Source organism: Hyperoodon ampullatus (genome assembly GCF_949752795.1).
Source record: "Hyperoodon ampullatus genome assembly, chromosome: 18".
Classification (NCBI taxonomy): domain Eukaryota; kingdom Metazoa; phylum Chordata; class Mammalia; order Artiodactyla; family Ziphiidae; genus Hyperoodon; species Hyperoodon ampullatus.
Window position 1 is genome coordinate 62,194,479 of NC_136931.1, and position 20,679 is coordinate 62,215,157.

General features: G+C 50.0%; 1 protein-coding gene across 1 annotated transcript; it reads left to right on the top strand.

The window, feature by feature from the left end:
- Positions 1-9,598: 9,598 nt before the first annotated feature.
- On the top strand, positions 9,599-9,941 carry LOC307066468 (protein S100-A11-like; the record flags this gene model as incomplete). Its single annotated transcript, XM_079723634.1, has 1 exon — positions 9,599-9,941. Exon 1 carries the CDS (start codon positions 9,630-9,632, stop codon positions 9,939-9,941), a length of 312 nt encoding a protein of 103 aa, XP_079579760.1. The 5' UTR covers positions 9,599-9,629.
- Positions 9,942-20,679: the final 10,738 nt, after the last annotated feature.

Genomic DNA, 20,679 nt, shown 5'->3' on the forward strand with positions numbered 1-20,679 from the left:
TCCTGTGAATTCCCTCGCTCCTCCCAACAGCCCTCAGGGAGCTCCCAGTAACTTGCACATGAGGGCAGGGAGGCGCAGTGCAGTTAAAAGACGGCTGGTGCTGGAGTTTCAATCTCCATCATGTGGATCCAGGGCCGGGTCTTCACAGCGTCACCTCCCAGATGCCCAGTTCTGGTGGGAGGAATTCTAGCAAAGGCAGATTCTGCCTGGTAGACCAGGGTCCAGGATGTGGGCCACCTTGTGTCCCTGACTCCCGCCCACATGGCCAAAGTCTATAGACCTTGCATCTCCCCCACTAGCCATCCATAGCACTTGCTTCTGTGAGATGAAAATCCCTTTGTGGAGGCTATCTGTGCCCAAACCTCACAGGCCTTAAGGAAAAGCATAAATTCCCCACTTGATCACGGAAGAAACTGGCCTTGTTCTCTATATCTATGAGTCTGTTTTTGTTTTATTATATTCATTCATTTATTTTTTTAGATTCCACATATAAGAGATAATACTCAGTATTTGTCTTTCTCTGTCTCATTTATTTCACTAAACATAGTATCCTGCAGGTCCATCCATGCCATTGCAAATGGCAAAATTTCATTTTTTATGGCTGAGTAGTATTCCATTATATGTGTGTGTGTGTGTGTGTATATTTTAATATATATATATATATGGCACATCTTCTTTATCCATCCATCTGTTGATGGACACTTAGCTGCTATGAACACTGGGGTGCATGTGTCTTTTGCAATTACTGTTTTTGTTTTCTTCAGATATATACCCAGGCCTGAGATTGCTGGATCATATGGTAGTTCTATTAACCCATTATCTAAATGTCCAAAGTTGAAGACTAGGAAACAGTCCTCAGGGGTCCTGCCACTGGAGACCCCCACCCATTTCATTTTCCTGGCCACTCTCCATTGGCTCTTTGTCTCCCCAGCCCCTCTTCTGTGTATTCAGGTGTCATTTATGCACAGCGTAGATTTATCTGAGTGTGCAGCCTGTGCCAGGCTGCACACTCAGATATGGACACCAGTGGATGGTGCAGCTGAGGCACAGGAAGTTCCCAGCCTCCCTGGGGCTCCCTCGTGCCCCTCCCTCAGTCGCTGCTGCTGTGACATCTCAGGGGTCCTTGTTTGTCTAAGGAGGAACCGATAGGAGGATGCGAGTTCCTTGCTGGCCCAGAACTTCCATTCTGACCCCCGGGGTGTGTTTTTGTCTCACTTGTCTTTCAGGGAGGTGGTTCAGCCACATGGCCAGTAGGCGGACGTGCTGGACCCAGACTACCCAAGTTCAAATCCTGGCTCAGCCCTTTCTCCCTGGGTGATTTTGGGTGACTTCGTTGGCGTCCTCCCTGGGTGAACAGTGGTTAGATGTGATCACCCGTGGCCTGGGGTTATTAAGTGAGCAATCCACGTGCATCTTTCAGCACAATCTATGTGTTTGCTCTGAATTTTGTTTTTAAGGTTCACAAGTTTAAAGTTCTTAATGTATCAAAACCCTGATATCTTTCATAGTGATTTCTAGGTTGATGAATTGTCTTATTTATTTTTTTAAGGCCACACAATCCCATAATGATATTCTCATTATAAAAACGTCAAGCAGCACTCATAAAGTCCCCCTTGCTCCTCAGCCCCGTCTCCCAGGCTTCCATCTAAAGCTGCCGCTGCTGTCACTTCCATGCGCCTCATTTTCCTGTGTTTATGTACACATTTTCAGACAAATATTGGAATTAGAGCTTTGTTTCCTTTTGCATAAATAGCACTGGGCTGGCAACGTCCCACCCTCCAGGATTTTTCCATCTGGGAGGTTGTTCCCCAGCTGTGCATATCCGTTACCCCCGTCTTGTGCTTGGCTGCAGATTTTCCAGAAGCTGACCTTGGCTGCTCTGCCACGATGGGCATCGAGGCCATTACCAGGTGCCTGTTACGACGTTGCAGCACGGGAGCCAGGCTCTTGGGGGAGGGGGAGACGGGGGGAAGTGGAATTGCTGGCGTGACAAGTCATGTATTTTTAAACACCTGCCAATGGTGAAAGTAATGCATGCCTGGGTACGAAGCCATCCTCTTCTCAGAAGGACCAGACTCTCTGTCCTCTTGTGTGCTTTTTACGTAACGGATTTGTCAGCTCTTTGCATGTGCTGGCCACTAATCCTTCTCCTTCCATTTATGTTGCAAATATTCATTCTGCTGTCATGGGTCCTTGAAGTGGCTTGTGAAGACTCTGTCATCTAGAAGTCATGAATGGTGATTGCTGAATGTATTATTTTCCTGTTGATTCTGTAACAAATCCTAACAAACTTAGTGGCTTAAAACCACACAATGTATTATTTTATGGTTCTGGAGGTCAGAAGTCTGTAGTACATCTCATTGGGCTAAAATCAAGGTGTCAGCAGGGCTGTGTTCCTTCTGGCAGCTCTAAGAGAGAATCCACGTCCTTGCCTTTTCCAGCTTCTAGAGGCCTCCCACATTCCTTGGCTCCTGACCCGCTTCTGTCTTCAAAGCCAGCTTTGGCCATTTGAGTCTTCCTCACACACTATTACTGTGAGGCTGACCTCTTCCCCATTGAAAGACCCTTGTGATTATATTGGGCTCACCAGGATATTCCAGGATAATCTCCTTATTTTAAGATCAGCGGACTAGCAACCTTAATGCCGTCTACCATCTTTTTTTTTGGGGGGGGCCGCACCATGGCATGTGGGATCTTAGTTCCCTGACCAAGGATCGAACCCATACCCCCTGCAGTGGAAGCACAGAGTCTTAACCACTGGACCGCCAGGGAAGTCCCATCCATCTGCCATCTTAATTCCTCCTTGCCATGTAATCCAGGGATGGTAGTGACACAATTCTGCCTACCACACTCATTTTTCTTCTTTCTGACTTTTAGTGTTTTATATTTTATTTGTGAAGACTTTCTCTACCACCCATTTATTAAATTCATGGCCTATACTTTTCCAGCTTTTTCCTTTTTTATATTCATCTCTTTAAGATTTCTGGAATTTATTTTTATTTATGGTGAGGTAGGGATCTACTGATTTTTCCCCCTAACAGAGGGCCAGTTGCCCTGGTGTGTCCATTGCTTTGAAATGCTCCCACCACCACACTGATTTTCTACATATACATGGATCTTCATGTACTTGAATTTAATTTACACGTGAACAGATTCTTAATAAAGTCACCCAGATTCAATCCTTGGATTTGCTGCTTACTAGCTTTATAACTTTGGGCAAGACACTTAAGCTTTTCCAGTCTCTGTAAAATGTGCTCGTGGCAGCATGGACCCTCTCATCTCTTAAAGAGGGCTTTGTTTCATTCATTATATATGCATCTTGGACCCATCAGGATGTTATTTTGGCCAAAGGGTGACGCAGAGAGCCAACCTGACAGTTTCCAGATGCTCCTTCCCCGCTGCCCAGACCCAGCTGCTTCTCGGAGGGGCCACCCGCACAAGCACACTTCCTGTGAACCCAACACGCCAGGACCGTCCTCCCTTCATTGATGACGCATCAGCAGCATTCTCATTTCAAGAGATTCTTCTCCAGCAGGGTCCCAGGCCCCACAGTAAAAACCCGATCCAAATCCCCAGACCCTCCCACCCACTTGGCCAAGGCCCCCGTTCACCAGATGCTGCCACTGGCAGCCACGCCGGGGACACTGAGGACGCTCATGTGTGACGTTTCAGGAGCAAGTGACTTTTGAGGACGTGGTCGTGGAGTTCACCTGGGAGGAGTGAGGGCAGCTGGAGCCAGCCCAGAGGACCCTGTACCGAGATGTGATGCTGGAGACCTTTGGGCTCCTTGCCTCTGTGGGTGAGGCCACCCCCGTGCCCCTGATGGTCTGCCTACAGGACAGATTCTCATTTTCCTGGGATACAAGTGGGAGTAGATCTAGGCCATAAAAGCAGATACCTTAAAAGCAAATACTTGGCCTTCAGGGACCTGTTTCGGTGCAGGGAATGTCAATTAGGATGTTTTGGTTGCAAATGACAGACCCTAGCTAACAATGCCAGAAGCAGAAAGTCATGGGGTAAGAGGGACATACTGGGTCCCGTGACCACAGAACCCCAGGTAGACCTGGATCTTCCTATGGTGCTGTCGGGACTCCTGTGCTGCCCGCCCCCAAACCCCTTTCTGCCTCCATTCGCAGACGGGCCCCTCTGAAGGTGACAAGACAGCTGAGAGGGTGCCTCTCCCAGGTTTGAGACCAGCAGAAGAGGCAGGCTCTGTGTCCCAGGCACCCATAGAAGGCCCCTGGCTTGTCTTGCTTTGGCAGCCAGGTCCCCTCCAGGCTGGTCGTTGTTGCCAGCAGGCACGGGACGAAGCAGAGCTCTGATTGGCCACAGCAGGGCCGGGAATGGGGTCAGGGACTGAGTGAGGGGAGGAGGTCGCTAAGGAATGTCAGAGGCTGTTACCACACCAGGGCCTCCTGGAGCCCCAGCCACTTGGGTCCTGCAAGACTGAGGGTGCAGCGGGCAGAGGGCTGGGGAGGGTCCTGGGACACACATGCTCACTCCATGGGTTTCTCCCTGAGCAGGACACTGGCTCCCAAAGCCGGACGTCATCTCCCTGCTGGAGCACGAGGCGGAGCTGTGGGTGGTAGACAAGGGAGCCCCCCGAGGTGTGTGCACAGGTGAGATGAAAGCCCTGCAGGTCTGGGAGGAACCCATTCACCCCCCAGTTCTCTCTCCACTTCTGCCCTCAGATTCTTCAGAGCAAATTAACTACTCAGTCTTTCCGGGAACATTCACCAAGCATCCATTTTGCTGTGAGTGAGACCAAGTTCCCATCTTCACTGAAATTACATTTTTGGTGAGGTGCAGGAGCACACGATAAATAGCTAAAATAATAATAATAACAGTGAACAAGATGATTACAGATTATGATGAATGCTGAGAAATGGAAGCAGGGGATGAGGCAGAGACTAGGATTGGGGCGAGGACTGAGCAGAGAGATGAGGGCTAGCCTCTCCAAGGAGGTGGTGTGTGAGCTGAAGCCTAAACCATGAGAACAATGGGACCATGAAACAATCTGGGAGGACAGAACTCCAGGCAGAGGAAACAGCAAGCACAAAGCCCCCAAGGCAGTGCAACAGCCAGCTCTTGCCATGTAACAAACACTCCAGCCTCAGTGGTTTAAACCAAAGAATCACTTATGACTCATGCATCTGTGGGCTGGTGGATCCAGGCTGGGCTCTTCCATATGCCTGTAGGTTGGCTGGGTAGTTCTGCTCTTCATACCTCTTGTCCAGCTCCTGAGACCAGCAGGCAAGTCTGTTGGGAGTGGGAGTGTCCCGGCCCTCTAGCAACAGGCCCTGACCCTATGTAAGCAGTGGCCCATCACCAGGGCCTAAGAAGGGATGGGCCAGTGTGTAGCGGGGGTTATAACAGGGTCTCCCTAGCCTCGAATAATAACCAGTCCTTACTTAGTATATCAGCTTCGGATCGGTGCTGTGACAAATTACCACAAACTTAGTGGCTTAAAGCAACACAAATTACCTTACAGTTCTAGAGGTCAGAAGTCCAAAATGGGTCTCCCTGGGCTACAGTAAAGTGTCAGCAGGGCAGTGTTTCTTCTGGAGGGTTTGGGGAAAATCCGTTTCCTTTCATTGTCCAGCTTCTAGAGACTGCCCACATTCCTTGACACAAGGCCTTATCCATCTTTAAAGTCAGCAGTGGCTGGTCAAGCCTTCTCACATCATGTCCCTCCTGCCTCTCTCTTTCACACTGAAGAACTCTTCTGATTACATTGGGCCCACCCTGATAAGCCAAGGAGGGTAATCACAGATGATTGCTAATGTCAAATGATGAGCGGCCTAATTCCTCCTTGACATATAAGGTAAGCACAGATTCAAAGGTTCCAGAAATTAGGATGTGTGTATATTTGGGAGCCACTGTTTTGCCAACCACATCTGGCTTGACCTTTTTTATTTTTAGCTTTTCACTAGAGTGTAACATAAATGGGAACGGTGCCCATGTCACACCTTTAGGCCAATTCGGTGTCAGGGTGGGGACACCGAAGCCATGGCTGTGCAGAGAGGGCCAAAATGAAGGAGGAGGAGGAGCAAATGTATCTGTTTGTTCGTTCAGCGTGCCCATTGAGCTCTGCTCTGGGCTGGCGGTACTCCAGGCCCAGGGCATCTGTCAGCAGTTTCCCTGGATGCTAGCTCTCTCCTCAGCACCGTCTCCCACCCTCATTCTCTGTGCTCCCCCTGAAAACCCCATCCACACCCCTACACCAAGTCCCCCACCCCTGGTTATTCTCTGTGCTTCTCCTCCCTCTCCCGTTCCTTCTCTGATTTGCAAAACTCAACTTTTTTTAATGGACAAAGCCACCTGTGCCTTGGACCTTTCAAAACCATCAGTTTCGTTCTTCCATCCACCCACCCAGCCACCACAAACTCTTCCTCCAGAACTGGGATTAAGGGACATTTCCATTTTTCTGTTTCTTTCAGACTTTGAAACTAGACAAACCAAACTATCAACTGTGAAGCAAGACATAACTGAAGAAATACCCAATAATGCCCTGGTAGAAAGGTTCCTGTGGGAAAGTCTGTGGAACTCCAAGGGTGAAAATGCTGAGGGCCACTGGGAACAGGGTCACAAGAGGCCAGATAGCCATGTGGTGCAGGCTGCCTTCATGCCTGTGAAGACACCCACTCAGAAGCAGCAGCAGGGGAATGGGTTTGGGGAAAACTTGAGTCTCAGGCCTGATCTCCCAACTCAACCAATGACTCCTAAAAGGCAAGGCCCCCCCAGGTGGGGAACACATGGAAAGAGGGAGAATCCGGACTCAGATACTCAACAGAAAACCTGTGCAAAAGAGAAGCCCTACAGATGTCAGGAATGTGGAAAGGCCTTTAGTCACAGCTCAGCACTCATCGAACACCACCGAACACACACGGGAGAGAGACCTTATGAATGTCACGAATGTGGAAAAGGCTTCCGAAACAGCTCAGCGCTTACCAAACACCAGAGAATCCACACTGGTGAGAAGCCTTATAAGTGCACTCAGTGCGGGAGGACCTTCAACCAAATTGCCCCACTGATCCAGCACCAGAGAACTCATACAGGTGAGAAGCCCTATGAGTGCAGTGAATGTGGGAAATCCTTCAGTTTTAGGTCCTCCTTCAGCCAACACGAGCGGACGCACACAGGTGAGAAGCCCTACACGTGCAGTCAGTGCGGGAAGGCCTTCCGGCAGAGCATCCACCTCACCCAGCACCTGCGAATCCACACTGGGGAGAAGCCCTACCAGTGTGGAGAATGTGGCAAGGCCTTCAGCCACAGCTCATCCCTGACCAAACACCAGCGGATCCACACGGGGGAGAAGCCCTATGAGTGCCAGGCATGTGGAAAAGCCTTCACCCAGATCACACCACTGATTCAGCATCAGAGGACACACACAGGCGAGCGGCCCTACGAGTGCAGCGAGTGCGGGAAGGCCTTCAGCCAGAGCACGCTCCTGACCGAGCATCGGAGGATCCACACAGGAGAGAAGCCCTACGGGTGCAATGAGTGTGGGAAAACCTTCAGTCACAGCTCATCGCTTAGCCAGCACGAGCGGACGCACACGGGTGAGAAGCCCTACTCATGCAGTCAGTGCGGGAAGGCCTTCCGGCAGAGCACACACCTCACTCAGCACCAGAGAATCCACACCGGGGAGAAGCCCTATGAGTGTAGTGAGTGCGGGAAGGCCTTCAGCCACAGCTCGTCCCTGACCAAACACCAGCGGATCCACACCGGGGAGAAGCCCTACGAGTGTAACGAGTGTGGCAGAGCCTTCAGCCAGCTTGCTCCACTCATTCAACACCAGAGGATCCACACGGGAGAGAAGCCCTATGAGTGTAACGAGTGTGGCAGGGCCTTCAGCCAGAGCTCCCTCCTCATAGAACACCAGAGGATTCACACCAAGGAGAAACCCTATGGGTGCAACGAATGTGGAAAATCCTTCAGCCACAGCTCATCGCTCAGCCAGCACGAGAGGACACACACTGGGGAAAAGCCCTACGAGTGCCAGGATTGCGGAAAATCCTTCAGGCAGAGCACCCACCTCACTCAGCACCGGAGAATCCACACAGGAGAGAAGCCATACGAGTGCAGGGACTGTGGGAAAGCCTTCACACACAGCTCCTCCCTTACCAAGCACCAGAGAACTCATGCTGGGTAGACCCACTCCACGTGTTCTGGGACCCAGCAAAGCCTTAAGCCATAGCGCATCGCTTACTAGATTTGACCCAGTCATACTCCTGAGAAACAACACAAACATTATACACAAGCCTTCATGCTCAGCAAACTCCTCACACCCCCACAGAGAGTTCACATTTATGGAAATGATTGTGGGAATACCGAGCTCTGGGTCATCCATCCCGGGATATCAGATCATCCAGACAGTAGGGAAGTGTGGAGTTAATCACTGTTGAGGACCTTCAGCCATGAGTGGCCACTAATGCTTCATTATAGAACCTACAAAAGAGAAATGGAAAAAAATGTAGTGGATCTGGGGTGGCTTCTAAGGATTCACCATATTCCAAACCAGAGATTTTCAAAGTGGTGACAAATTCAGCAAATGCCTTTCATATAAAAGAACCAAATGCAGTCAGAATTTATCATTATTGTACATTACATTCGTGGCAGGGGTTGCTTATGAATGGTGCAACTTGACTCTGATATTCCCTAAAAACAATATGGCAGAGTGTTCCAGACATGAGAGTGGCACTTTATGGAACCACCATGAATATTCAGCTGTCTCAGTACAAAATTTTCTGATTTGTGTGCAGATTCTTTGGTCAAGGTACATGGCCACCAGCCTCACAGATGTGAATGCCATATGACAAAGTATCCATGTACTATAAACAGATTTTAAAGTAGTTATATGCATTATATTGCAATAAGTTAATCTTTATATGCAATGGAATTGAAAAGATTTGTATAGGAAGACTTGAAAGGTAAAGCCACTTCCATGGAGTCTTGCAGATTCTGAGATGGCTTTTGCTGCTCTGTTCTTGCTATAAATTTTTCTACAGGACTCACAGGCATTAGAAATGCAGATGTTGCTGTTTCACAAAAAGAGGAAGATTTTTTCTTTGTTAAGCCACCATCTTATGAGCAAGAGCACACCCACATTGGAACTTTATGTTTTGCTAGATTTATCTCTTGAGAAATGTACAAGTTAATCTTTTGAACTGTTTTTTTTTTCATTGATTCTTTATCCTGGTGTTTAATAAGCTTTTGTTTTTATAAAATTTAACTTGAAGGCAGTCTATAGTATTTCACTGAACCCTGAATCCACTAACAGCAGTCACCCTGACAACCGTGATCCTTAAACAGTGACTTGTCACCCTCACTAGAACCCATAGGTAAATTGCATTGGCTGGTTTTGGTCACTAACCATCAGTTAGGGTTATAACAATCAGTTTGACTTTTCTAATCACAATGCTAGGATATAAGCTTCCAGTTAACTTGAAATTTCTCCCTTGGGGAAACCATGTTGCAAACAGTCTTCCAATACTGTTCCTCAGTATGCTTGTGGAATGCCCCCTCTTTTTTGGACTTAATTTCAGTCATTTAAAAACCACGTGAGAAAATCACGGCTTGCCACGCCGCTCCCCACTCTCAGCCCCGTGCCTCGCTCCTCTCCGAACATGGCAAAAATATCCAGCCCTACAGAGACTGAACGGTGCATTGAGTTTCTGATTGCTGTTTTCCAAAAGCATGCCGGAAGGGACGGTAACAAGAGCAAACTCTCCAAGGCCGAGTTCCTTATCTTCATGAATACAGAGCTGGGTGCCTTCACAAAGAACCAGAAGGACCCTAGTGTCCTTGACCGCATGATGAAGAAACTGGACCTCGACTCTGATGGGCAGCTAGATTTCCAAGAATTTCTTAATCGTATTGGTGGCCTGGCCGTAGCTTGCCATGACTCCTTTATTAAGTCTACCTCCTCCCAGAAGTAAATCAGAGGAGCCTTTGGGCCTGGCCTGCAGCCCCACTCCCTTTCCTTCAGCCTCCCACTTATCATCTACCCCTCACAGCCCACACATACCCTGAGCCAGGCACACCCACCACCCCATGCAGGCCACTCCTGCTGGTAGTAATAAAACAATATTGTTTTTTAAAGCACACACTGGAGAGTCAGTAAATTTGTGCAAGGGAGGGAGATGACAGGGAGGAATATAAATTAGATGGATGGAAACAGTAACCAGAAGTTGCAAAGTAAAGAGTAAAAATGCATCTTGGGTGTATACATAATCATGACTAATGATACCAACATAATCATCTCTAAATTACTCAAACTGATGGAGAGACGTCACTTATTGTTCACTCATTAAATGTCTATACACCCCTACTACGGGCACTGTCATACACTCTGAGGATACAGCAATACAGACAAGGTCCTGCCTTCACTGAGGTTACCTTCTAGTGTGTGTGTGTGGGGAACAATAAGTGAATAAAGAACTATGAGAGTGAAAAAAAAAACCACTTAAGAAAATCAGTAAATAGTGCATAGCAGCACTCTCCAATAGACACAACGTAAGCCCCATCAGTACATTTTAAATATATTGTAATAGTCCCATTTAAAAAGAAGAAACAGGTGAAATTAATTTACTATTTGTCCCTATATATCCCAAATGTTACCACTTTGACATGTTGTTTATATAAAAAAATCACAATTGAGATATTTTGCTTTCTTTTTATACTATGTCTTTGAAATCCAGTGTGTGTTTTACATTCACAGTACATTTTAATTTGCTGTAGCCACATTTCAAGTGCTCATTTGCCACATGTAGCCAGTGAGTGGCTGTACAGGACAGGGCAGCTCAATAGCCTTGGTCCTTTGGTCAGGTGTTCTGTCCTCCCTCCCTTTATTACATGTATCCTCTTCCCTTTCCCTGTGCTTCTATCCTTGTGTAGCCTCTTGTCCTCAAGGAAATTAGACGTGCTGGGAAGAGCAGCATCAAAGTCAGTCAGGATAGAGAGAAGGAGACAAGGTGAAGATTGGCCAGAGATAATGACACCTGCATTATTATGTGGTGGATTGGCAGGTGGGAGGGGCCTCACATTAGGAGCCTCTGCACTTGTGGTTTGTTGGCTTTTTCAGAGAGGCTTGCCCTGATGCCTTGGTGAACACCTGTTTTATGACTTACTGCTGTCCTAAGGTGTTTTGGTGCTCATGTTGTCCCAGATGTGGCCAATAATAGTCCAGGAAAGTTCCTGCCATCCCTGTGACCTGCCTTCAACATTTTCAGTATAAGATGTTATAAACTCATCTTGTTTCTACCCTGAAATCAGCCCCGAAATCAGCCATATTTCTGCAGGTCCAAAGAACTGGTTCATTTTAGTAGGGGATGCTATTCAGGACCAACTCTGAGTGCCAGGTGTGCTCATTGCTACTAGGTTGTCTACTGCTGAGCTAGGAAATAAAGGCACATGTATAAACACACAGATACACACAAAAAGGTATATGGGTGCATATACATACACAGAAATACATCCCATTCCAATCTGTGACTCCCCGTATTTTTATGTCTCTCTTCAATAGCGAAAATGCTGAGACCCCTAAAATAAACATACTAATTTGCTGAATTCTAAAATACTTGTAAAATAGTTTCAGAGTTGCTTTTCTCAAACCACTACAAAAACAAACCTACTAAAAGAAATTTAGAACTTGTTTGCTGTTCTTCTTCCATCATCACCCTGCCCAACACATGGTAAAGCACACAAATGGATGATTTATTCTACAGAGAGACAAAAATATCACCAGATGTCCCCACTTGTTAACCTCACGGGAAGCTGGGTTGGGTCAGGCATTAGGGAAAATGGGTCTGTGCTGAGGGTCTTAACTCCCATCCAAAGGTTCAGGGACATGAACCATTGAGAAGAAACTTGGTAAGAACCTGGGGAGGATTAGATTTATCTGTCCCAGAGTCTCCCTCTCAGAGCAGTCTCCACTACAGGAAACCAGAACCTCCTACTGCAGAAGCCACGCTCCTTTCCCCACACTTCTGGGAAGCCTGGGAGGGTTTCCTTAAGGGCTGACTCAGTTTGTGTGTGGCCTCTCAGGAGCCCAACTTTCAAGAGACAGCTTTTGTGGGCCAGAGGCTGGAGCTGGAGAGCTGGTTGTTTCACTGAGACTTCTGGAAACTGTCTTTCTATAAACTCAGGTGCTCACTGGTTGAGAGAGGCCTGAGTTACATTATGTTTTGAGGATCGGGTTTCATGGATTGGCCATGAAGTAAATGAAGATGAAACTCCAAGGTCCTTCACTCTATTGCACCCCTTCCAAAGCCTAACACCTCATTTTCTTAGTAATTTTTAATTCTTCCTCCCAAAGAGGGACTTCTCAGTCGTGTGAGTGACAGGCCCAATGAATCTGGACTGATCCCTCACTCAGGATACTCAAGAAACACACACACATTTATAATGAAGATGCTCACAAATTTTATATATACACTGAACACATACATACCAAATCTTGTACACAGAAAAATGACTGGAAGGACTGATACTGAGATGTCAAAAGTTCCTATGAGCTGCGAACATGAGAAAAAATTTTTTCTCCATTTTTTTTTAAGTTTTCCATGATTGGGAGAATTTTTTTCAAAGTGGTGAAAAATGAATTTTATTATAGAAGTGCTGTAAATAAAGAATTTTCAAGGGAATTCAAAAAGCAAAAACAAATGCAGCCAAAATTCCACCATGTTTTATAGTTATAATGTAACAAATATTTGTATTCTACTTCTTGAGCTACACTTAGAAATTTTTCTTCCATGTTGCTACAGTCTTCTTAATTATCATTATGCTTCATTATTCCTTTGAATGGCTCTACCAAAATTTAAGTCATCGTTCCTCTGTAATTGGGTATTTAACTCCATGTAAATAGGCATCCTAGTCACTTGTATGTATTTCACTTTTAGTATTCCACCTAGATCCGGAAAGGATTTCAGCCTCTCAATGTATGTAGCTTTCTCCTTTTTCCCCCCACTAATTCTCTAGGAAAAATCACCACATCTGAAATTGAAAGTTCAAGGAACACAAATGTCAAAGTAGTTCTTAAGCAACTGGGCTGTTTGTGTTCCAGATAGTTGCACTGGTTGACACTGATTTACAAAACTCTTCAACCTAAATAATAATGGGGGTCATGTATTAGTCTGCTCGGGCTGCCATGAGAAACAAAAAACAAAACACACAGGCTAGGTGGCTTAAAACAGCACAAATTTCTCACAGTTATGGAGGCTGTAAGTCCAAGATCAAGGTGCTGTCAGGGTTGGTTTCTGGTAAGACCTTTTTTCCTAGCTTTCTCTGTGCACACTTAGCAAGAGAGAGCAATCTCTCCTCTTTCTTTTTATAAGGACACCAGTCCCATGGGATTAGGGCCCCACCCATATGACATCATTTAACCTTAATTATCTCCCTAAGGCCCTATCTCTAAATTAGGGGTTAGGGCTTCCACATGTGAGCTGGGGGCAGGGGGAAGGAGGGAAGGTGGGCACGGTGGCACACAACTCAGTCCATTACATAAGGTATCTAAGCATCTCCTTCCCATTGGAACTCATTCCCATCTTGCCAGGTTTCCATTTATGTGGTTTACCTTCCCCCTATCCCTATGAACACAGCTACCCTCTGACACTCTGTGTGAACCCACTAACACTCAAGCAGCAGCAACCACCACAAGACTGTGATGTGAGTGAGGAAATAAATCCTTTATTATGTTAAGCCCAAGACTGTGATGTGAGTGAGGAAATAAATCCTTTATTATGTTAAGCCCCCGTGATTCAGGCACCATTACAACAGACTGCCTGCCCAAACACAGTGACAGAAAGAGGCACCAGTTTCTCTATCCACAGAAAGCAGTTAAATTTATGCTCAGGCAACGAAAACAATGCTGCAGCCTAAGATTAAATGCAAAACTCAAAAGATCGCCTTACACAGCCCAAGGAGTTAAGTTCTCCTTGCCCACGCAGGCAGATCTCATCAACCTTTATTGGTGTTTTCAACTGGTTTTGATCACAGTCCCCCCCACTCCCTGCCTAGTAAGATATACATTTTACATTGCAACCAGTTCTCATATTTAGATGTATGGCTGAAAAGTTCCACAAAACAATATTTGCCTTTACTACATTATGAATTTTGACCTATTTTATTCTATTTCACTGCTCTGTAATGCCGGTGGCCACCCACTAATTTGATTTTGCAACTCACTAATGGGCTGAGACATAGTTTGAAAACACTGCATTACTAGGCTCCGAGTGTTTTTGTGATCTTTGTAAGCCATTCCATACCCATGTGAGTTAAACTGGAGAACGGTATGCTACTGAGGACTCAGAAGTAAACCTGCCATCACATATTTATGAAAAAAACAAAACAGCGGGCAAGATTTCTGCTTGAACAGCAGCCCTGGGAAGTTCTAACAAGAGGAACAGACAAGGCTGACTTCAAGAAAGAGCTGGCAAATCACACACTTTAAGGCAACTCTACACTTTGCACAAAGACCAATGTTCCAATGTGTGGGTGGTGCTGAAATGGTCAGAGAAGAAAGCAGAGTCTTCTTTCACTCCTGGCAGCTTGTGCTCACAGGTAAGCATCTTTACAGCTGTGTTTGCAAGGTGAGGGCTTCATGTGGGCCCTTCCTGGGTTCTAAGTGCTTCAGCCACCTTAGCTCGTTTAGAAAACAAGCAGACTTAAATCCACACAGACACCGCAGGAAGCCAGGCAAGGGTTTCGAAGGAGCCCAGTGTGTTACTCTGAAATTTCAGGCAGGTAGTTGTCCTTCTCTGAGGGCACTTACAGCAAAGTGGCTCATCTCTGTGCCTCAGAGCTCACAGGGAAAACATCACCTTCCATGTTCTCCAGGAGCCTGCCAATCCTCCACTGGCATGGGCTCCACATGCAGCACGGGGGTACCCAGGGCACTCTCCAATGCATTGACTTTCTCCTTCTCATGGGAATTCTGGTGCTCGGCCAGGGCCAGGCTGAAGTGGAAGTTTTCCAACAGCTCTGGCATGTGTAGAGCTTCCTGCCGTGGCTCTTGAGATCCATGAACCAGAGATCCACACAAAGGTCTCCCCGCAAGTGCTGCCCACCTAGGGCTTCCCTTGGGACAGCCCCCAGGCTCATGTACCTCAGGGCAGCACATGGCTAGAGGTGGCCCACGTGGCCAGGGACCCTGCACTCTGCCCAGCCCAGGAGGTCTGAGGGACCTGTGAGGCCCAAGGGCAACAAAACCTGAGACTCGATGCGAAGAGCAAGGTGCACAAGGGTGGGGAGGTGGCTGCTGGGTGGGGGGCCAGGCGAGGCCAGGAGTCCTGGTTGGTGGGAGGTGGGACTTGGGGACAGCAGACGCAGCAGGAAGGGTGAGGAGGGGAGCTGCCGCTGGCAGCCACAGTGCACCCTCGGGGGACTAAGGGTGTACCAGACACAGCCAGAGGGACAGGGAAGAGGCCATGGAGTCACCACAAAGTGGGTTGCGGGGGAGCGTGCAGTCAGGGGCCACCTGGCCAGCACTCCCCAGGAGGCAGTGGGATGGCTCGAGTCAGAGCCCTCCCCCTGGTCTCAGAGAACTCCCCCACCCTCACCCACCGCTCAGGGCCAGGCTCGTCCCTTAGCTTCCTGGGGAGGCAGCAGCCTGGGTGCCCAGCCCTGGAACCTCAGCCCACCCCCGCTCCTCGTCCTCTGGCCTCCCTGGGGCAGCTGGCAGCACACTGATGAGGGAGGGAGGGAGGTTGATGAGACAGGGTGGGACAGGCCCTGTGAGCTACTGGGCAAGTGGGCCCCACCCACCCACCTCTGGCTCAGCCTTTGTGGGCCTGGCCTCTCTGGTCTTCTCCTCCCCGATGCTCTCCTGTTCCAGAAGCACGGGGTCTGGAGGAGAGACTGGGGAGAAGGGAAGGCAAAGCTGAGGAGAGTAGATCTCACAGCTGGGCACCCCCAAGCCAGTCAGGGAGGCCCCAACATGGTCACATCACAGCAGGTCCCCGGGTTCCACTGACCCTACGTGTCCTCAATTGACAGAGCAGAACAGCCAAGAAGAAAGCAAAAAGCAGCTCAAGCTCAGCAGTGGCCCTAGATATTCAAAGAAAAGCCAAAAAGAAGATAGCGCATTTTTCTACCCATCAGGTTGGTAGAGATCTTAAAAAGCAACAATATGCAGTGCTGGCACAGATGTGGGAAAATAGGCACCCTTGTATGCTGGCACTGTACATATATGCTATAGAACTTTTGGAAAACCACGTGGAAATGCCCTTTGTCCAATGGTCCTGAGGATCCCACCCTACCCAAACAGAACTAACTTCCCACACCCAGGCACATGTCTGAGGATGTTTCACTGCAGATTTACAGGAAGAGGCAGAAACCTTAACGGCAGCAAAATTCCCTCTAGGACAACGAACAGTGGGTCCTGTGAAACGCCATGGAGGTGAGGAGACGGCATTGGATACTGAGCCACTGCCTGGAGGGGCCTGGGTGGGTGAGGGGTTGCTCCATGCAAACAGCCAGTGCTACAGGCATCATTTCCAGGGAAACGGGCTGCCAACCTCTGCACAGGCCCGTGGGTGAGATGTGTGCATACACGGGTGAGATGTGTGCGCACTCAGGTGAGATGTACAAGAGAACACGAAGGGGCAAACGCCAGGGTGCACACCTTGGTTTGACTTGCAGGGGGTACGAGGGAGTGGGGAGATTGTTACTTTCTTCTTTATACCTTGATGCTTTTCACTGTTTCTGATAAGCACGTACAACTTGAATCATCTCTGAAGAGTAATTTAATTAAAAATAATACTCGTGGGCTTCCCTGGTGGCACAGTGGTTGAGAGTCCGCCTGCCGATGCAGGGGACACGGGTTCGTGCCCTGGTCCGGGAAGATCCCACATGCCACGGAGCGGCTAGGCCCGTGAACCAGGGCCGCTGAGCCTGCGCGTCCGGAGCCTGTGCTCTGCAACGGGAGAGGCCACAACAGTGAGAGGCCCGCGTACCGCAGAAGAATAAAAATAAAAATAATACTCATAACGTTCACAGAGCCTGTGGGGAGAAGTCGGAATTACAGCACAGACTCCCAGGCCTCAGCTACCTGGCTTCCCTCGGGCTCCCTCAAGAAATAGCATGATGTCTCCCTCCTGGCCTTTCCCAACCACAGACCCTGGCCCACCACACGTACCCAAGAGCTGGCTGGTCACTCACAGGTCTCGGGGGTGCCTGGGTCTTACTGGGTTCCAGGTCTTCGCTGGCTCTCACCGGCCCACCTGGTAATGGCAGACAGGAGAGACTCAGCGTGCTTCCCTGTGACACACTGCCTTGCTCAAAGCTGTGGGTGGACCCCAAGGGAGATCTCAATGGCATCCCCGTTTACACCCAAGGGGAGAGTAAGCCCAAGAGGTTCACAGTAAGCGCACAGGGCTGGGGGTGGGGGACAAACATGGACCCAGGCTTCTGACCCTGAGCCCAAGGCTGCAGGGCCCCATCACCACCAGCCCGTAGGCCTTGCCCTCAGGTGTGGTGGAGACTCTGCCCGCCCCGCCCCAGTGCTCCCCTTCTTCCCATGATAAGGAGACGGAAGCGTGCTGAGAACACTTCCTTAGTTTTTAAGGGGCTGCTTCCTCCTGCTTCCTTACATCTGGAAGGCAGATGTGAGGGCAGGAACCCAAGCAGCCTTCCTGGCCCATGAGGCAACCATGAGGGTGATGCGCCTGGGCAGGGTGGTGTGGGCCAGATCCCTGCTGACTGAGGAGTTGCCCCACGAGCTCAGAGTGTTTAGCTTCTATGCCTCTTTTACATGAGGGAACTGAACTCTCTCAGGTAACCCGCTGGCTGGGGTCTGGGATCCATGCTGTCAACGTCACTCCTTCCAGGGCTGATCCCCTCCCATTCCTCAAAGGCATACTGTCCTCTGGGGAGGTGGCCTCACCTGGCTCCGCCAGGGCCTTGGTGAGGTCCTCCACCAGGGAGGCTGCCTTCCTGCAGCTCTTGGGCTGCTCTGCCACCACCCTGGGCTGGAGCTTGTCGAGCAAGATGCCCAGGAACTGCTCCATCACCAGCAGCTCCATCATGTGCTCCTTGGAGTGCACCTCAGGCTGCAGCCACTCTCAACACAGGTCCCGGAGCCAGGCCGGGGCCTGGTGTGACCGAGCCACCTCCTGGTAGACAAAGTTCCGGAAGTGCAGGCAGAACTCGAGGTCAGCAGGAGCCCTTCCAGGGTTGGTCTTGGGCCCCTCCTACTGGTCCCCAGCTGTTGACTCCAGTGTGGGCAATTCCAGGGGAGTTGGGGAGTTCCTGGGGGTGGCAAACGCTTTCTCCAAAGGCAGCATCTTTCCAAACATGCAAGGCGCCTGTTGCGGAGGGTGAGTTCACGGGATTGAGGCTCCGAGGGAGACAGACCAGGGATGACAATATGCTCCGGGATCTTAGCCAGAGCCCAGACCTGCAGAGGGACAGAGAGGTACCCACACAGTGAGAGGCACGGGCCTGTGAGTGGGAGTTCAGGTCCTGGCCAGCCCTCTCCCCATCCCCAGCTGATCCTGAAGAGTGGAGGCAAATCCCCTTCACACAGGGCTGTGCAGAGCTCAAGCTTCGCTCCCACCTCCAGGCCCAGCCCTGCCCCCATGTCGCTTCTCCCCACATTTCCACATCAGATGACTCGGGGTATGCTCCTGGCCTCACGCAGAGATTACTCACTCATTATAAAGGGGAAAAAGTGCCTTTAGAATGAAAAGCACGTGGAGCAAGGAGCGTCTTGAGTATCTCAGCTGCCTTCCTCAGTCCCTGCCAAGAACGCGCACACTGGACCCGCTCACGAGGAGAGACAGAAAACCAAGAGACATCCTGTGAGACTGGCCTGGGCGCCCCAAAAGCCTCAAGACCAGGAATTTAAGGAAGTCACAGTCCCAAGGAGCAAGCAGAGGAAAAGCAACAATGTGTCACGCCGGGCCCTGAACTGGCTGGGGAGCAGGAGAAGACACGTCCACAAGAAGTTGTTGGGGTGACTGGGGGAACAGGATGGTGGAACTGTCCAACTTGGCCTCCGCTGAGTCAGCTAAGAGACAGGTCTGTATATGATGGGATGGGGGGGCGGAGAAAATGGAGAGAGAGGGGTAAGGGAGAGACAGAGACAGAGGTGTGCAAAACATAAAATACCAACAGGTGAATCTGAACAAAGGGTATGCAGAAGTCCTATCTGACACTATTTTATTTTATTTTTTTTTAATTTATTTATTTATTTTTGGCTACGTTGGGTCTTTGGTGCGTGGGCTTTCTCTAGTTGTGGCGAGCAGGGGCCACCCTTCATTGTGGTGCGCGGGCCTCTCACTGCGACAGCTTCTCTTGTTGCGGAGCACGGGCTCTAGGCGCGCGGGCTTCAGCAGTTGTGGCACGCGGGCTCAGCAGTTGTGGCTCACGGGCTCTAGAGCGCAGGCTCAGTAGTTGTGGTGCACGGGCCCAGCCGCTCCGTGGCATGTGGGATCTTCCCAGACCAGGGCTTGAACCCGTATCCCCTGCATTGGCAGGCAGATTCTCAACCACTGCGCCACCAGGGAAGCCCTCTGACACTATTTTAAAAAGGTCCAAAAAACAACCCTCTGTGGTCCTCAGTGCCCGATGCCGCCTGACCCATTCTTGCCCTTTCCCCGATAGGGTTTCCCTCGCCCACCTAAGAGGTCCCAGAGCAGAGGCAGGCACCTCACTCAAACCGAACCCACGCCCGGGTGACGGGGTAGAGACGCAGGGCGACCGGCCGGCAGAGACGACCCCGCGCTCCAGGCCGCAGCCCAGGGCGGCTTGGCACGGTCCCCTGCTCCCACCTGAGCGCCCACCACAGACACCCTCAGCCGTCAAGCCCCCTCCGGTCACCTCGGAACGCAGCTGCGCGCGTACACGGGCCGGGCCGCTACAACTCGCCCGTCAGGAACGGTACGTCGCGGCCGCCAGCCTGCGTTCCTTCGACGCAGCAGCCCCGGGAGCCCGGCGCGATGGAGTCGGGCCCGACTGCGCGTGCGCGGAACCTGCGACGCCCAGAAGGCAGCAGGCCATCGGCGCGGACGGGGGCAGAGCGAAGACGTGACGGCCGACCAGACAGCCAATCAGAGGCCGAGCTAGCCCAGCCTGGCGTCCGACCTCCCTTGCGCCTGCGCCGTCCTTAATGCCATGGCAACGGCATAAACAAGAGAAGACCAGAGAGACAGACGGAGAAAGGAACAGAAGAGACACATACGCAGAGACAGGGAGCGGGACATAGAAGAGGAGACACGGACGCAGAGACGGGGAGGGAGAGAAAGGTGAGGACAAGAGGCGCGCACATCAGAAGGCCCAGAGTCCCCAAGATAGCGAGATACTAAGAAGGACAGACACAAGGAGACCAACAGATGGAGACACAGAGAATGAGAGGAAGAGAAGGGGAGATCCAGAGCTTTGAAGACTCTGATGTGGAGAAAGACCCAAGACAGGGACAGGTAGAAATGGGCAGGCCTCGAATGGGGAAAGCAGAGACCCTGAGATAAGAAGACCTAGACATGGAGACAGAGAAGGTGAGAAACAGAAACGGGGAGACAACAGAGACAGAGAGACCCACAGCCTTAGAAATAGAGGTGAGGGACTTCCCTGGTGGTGCAGTGATTAAGAATCCGCCTTATAATGCAGGGGACACGGGTTCGAGCCCTAGTCCGGGAAGATCCCACATGCCACGGAGCAACTAAGCCCGTGCACCACAAC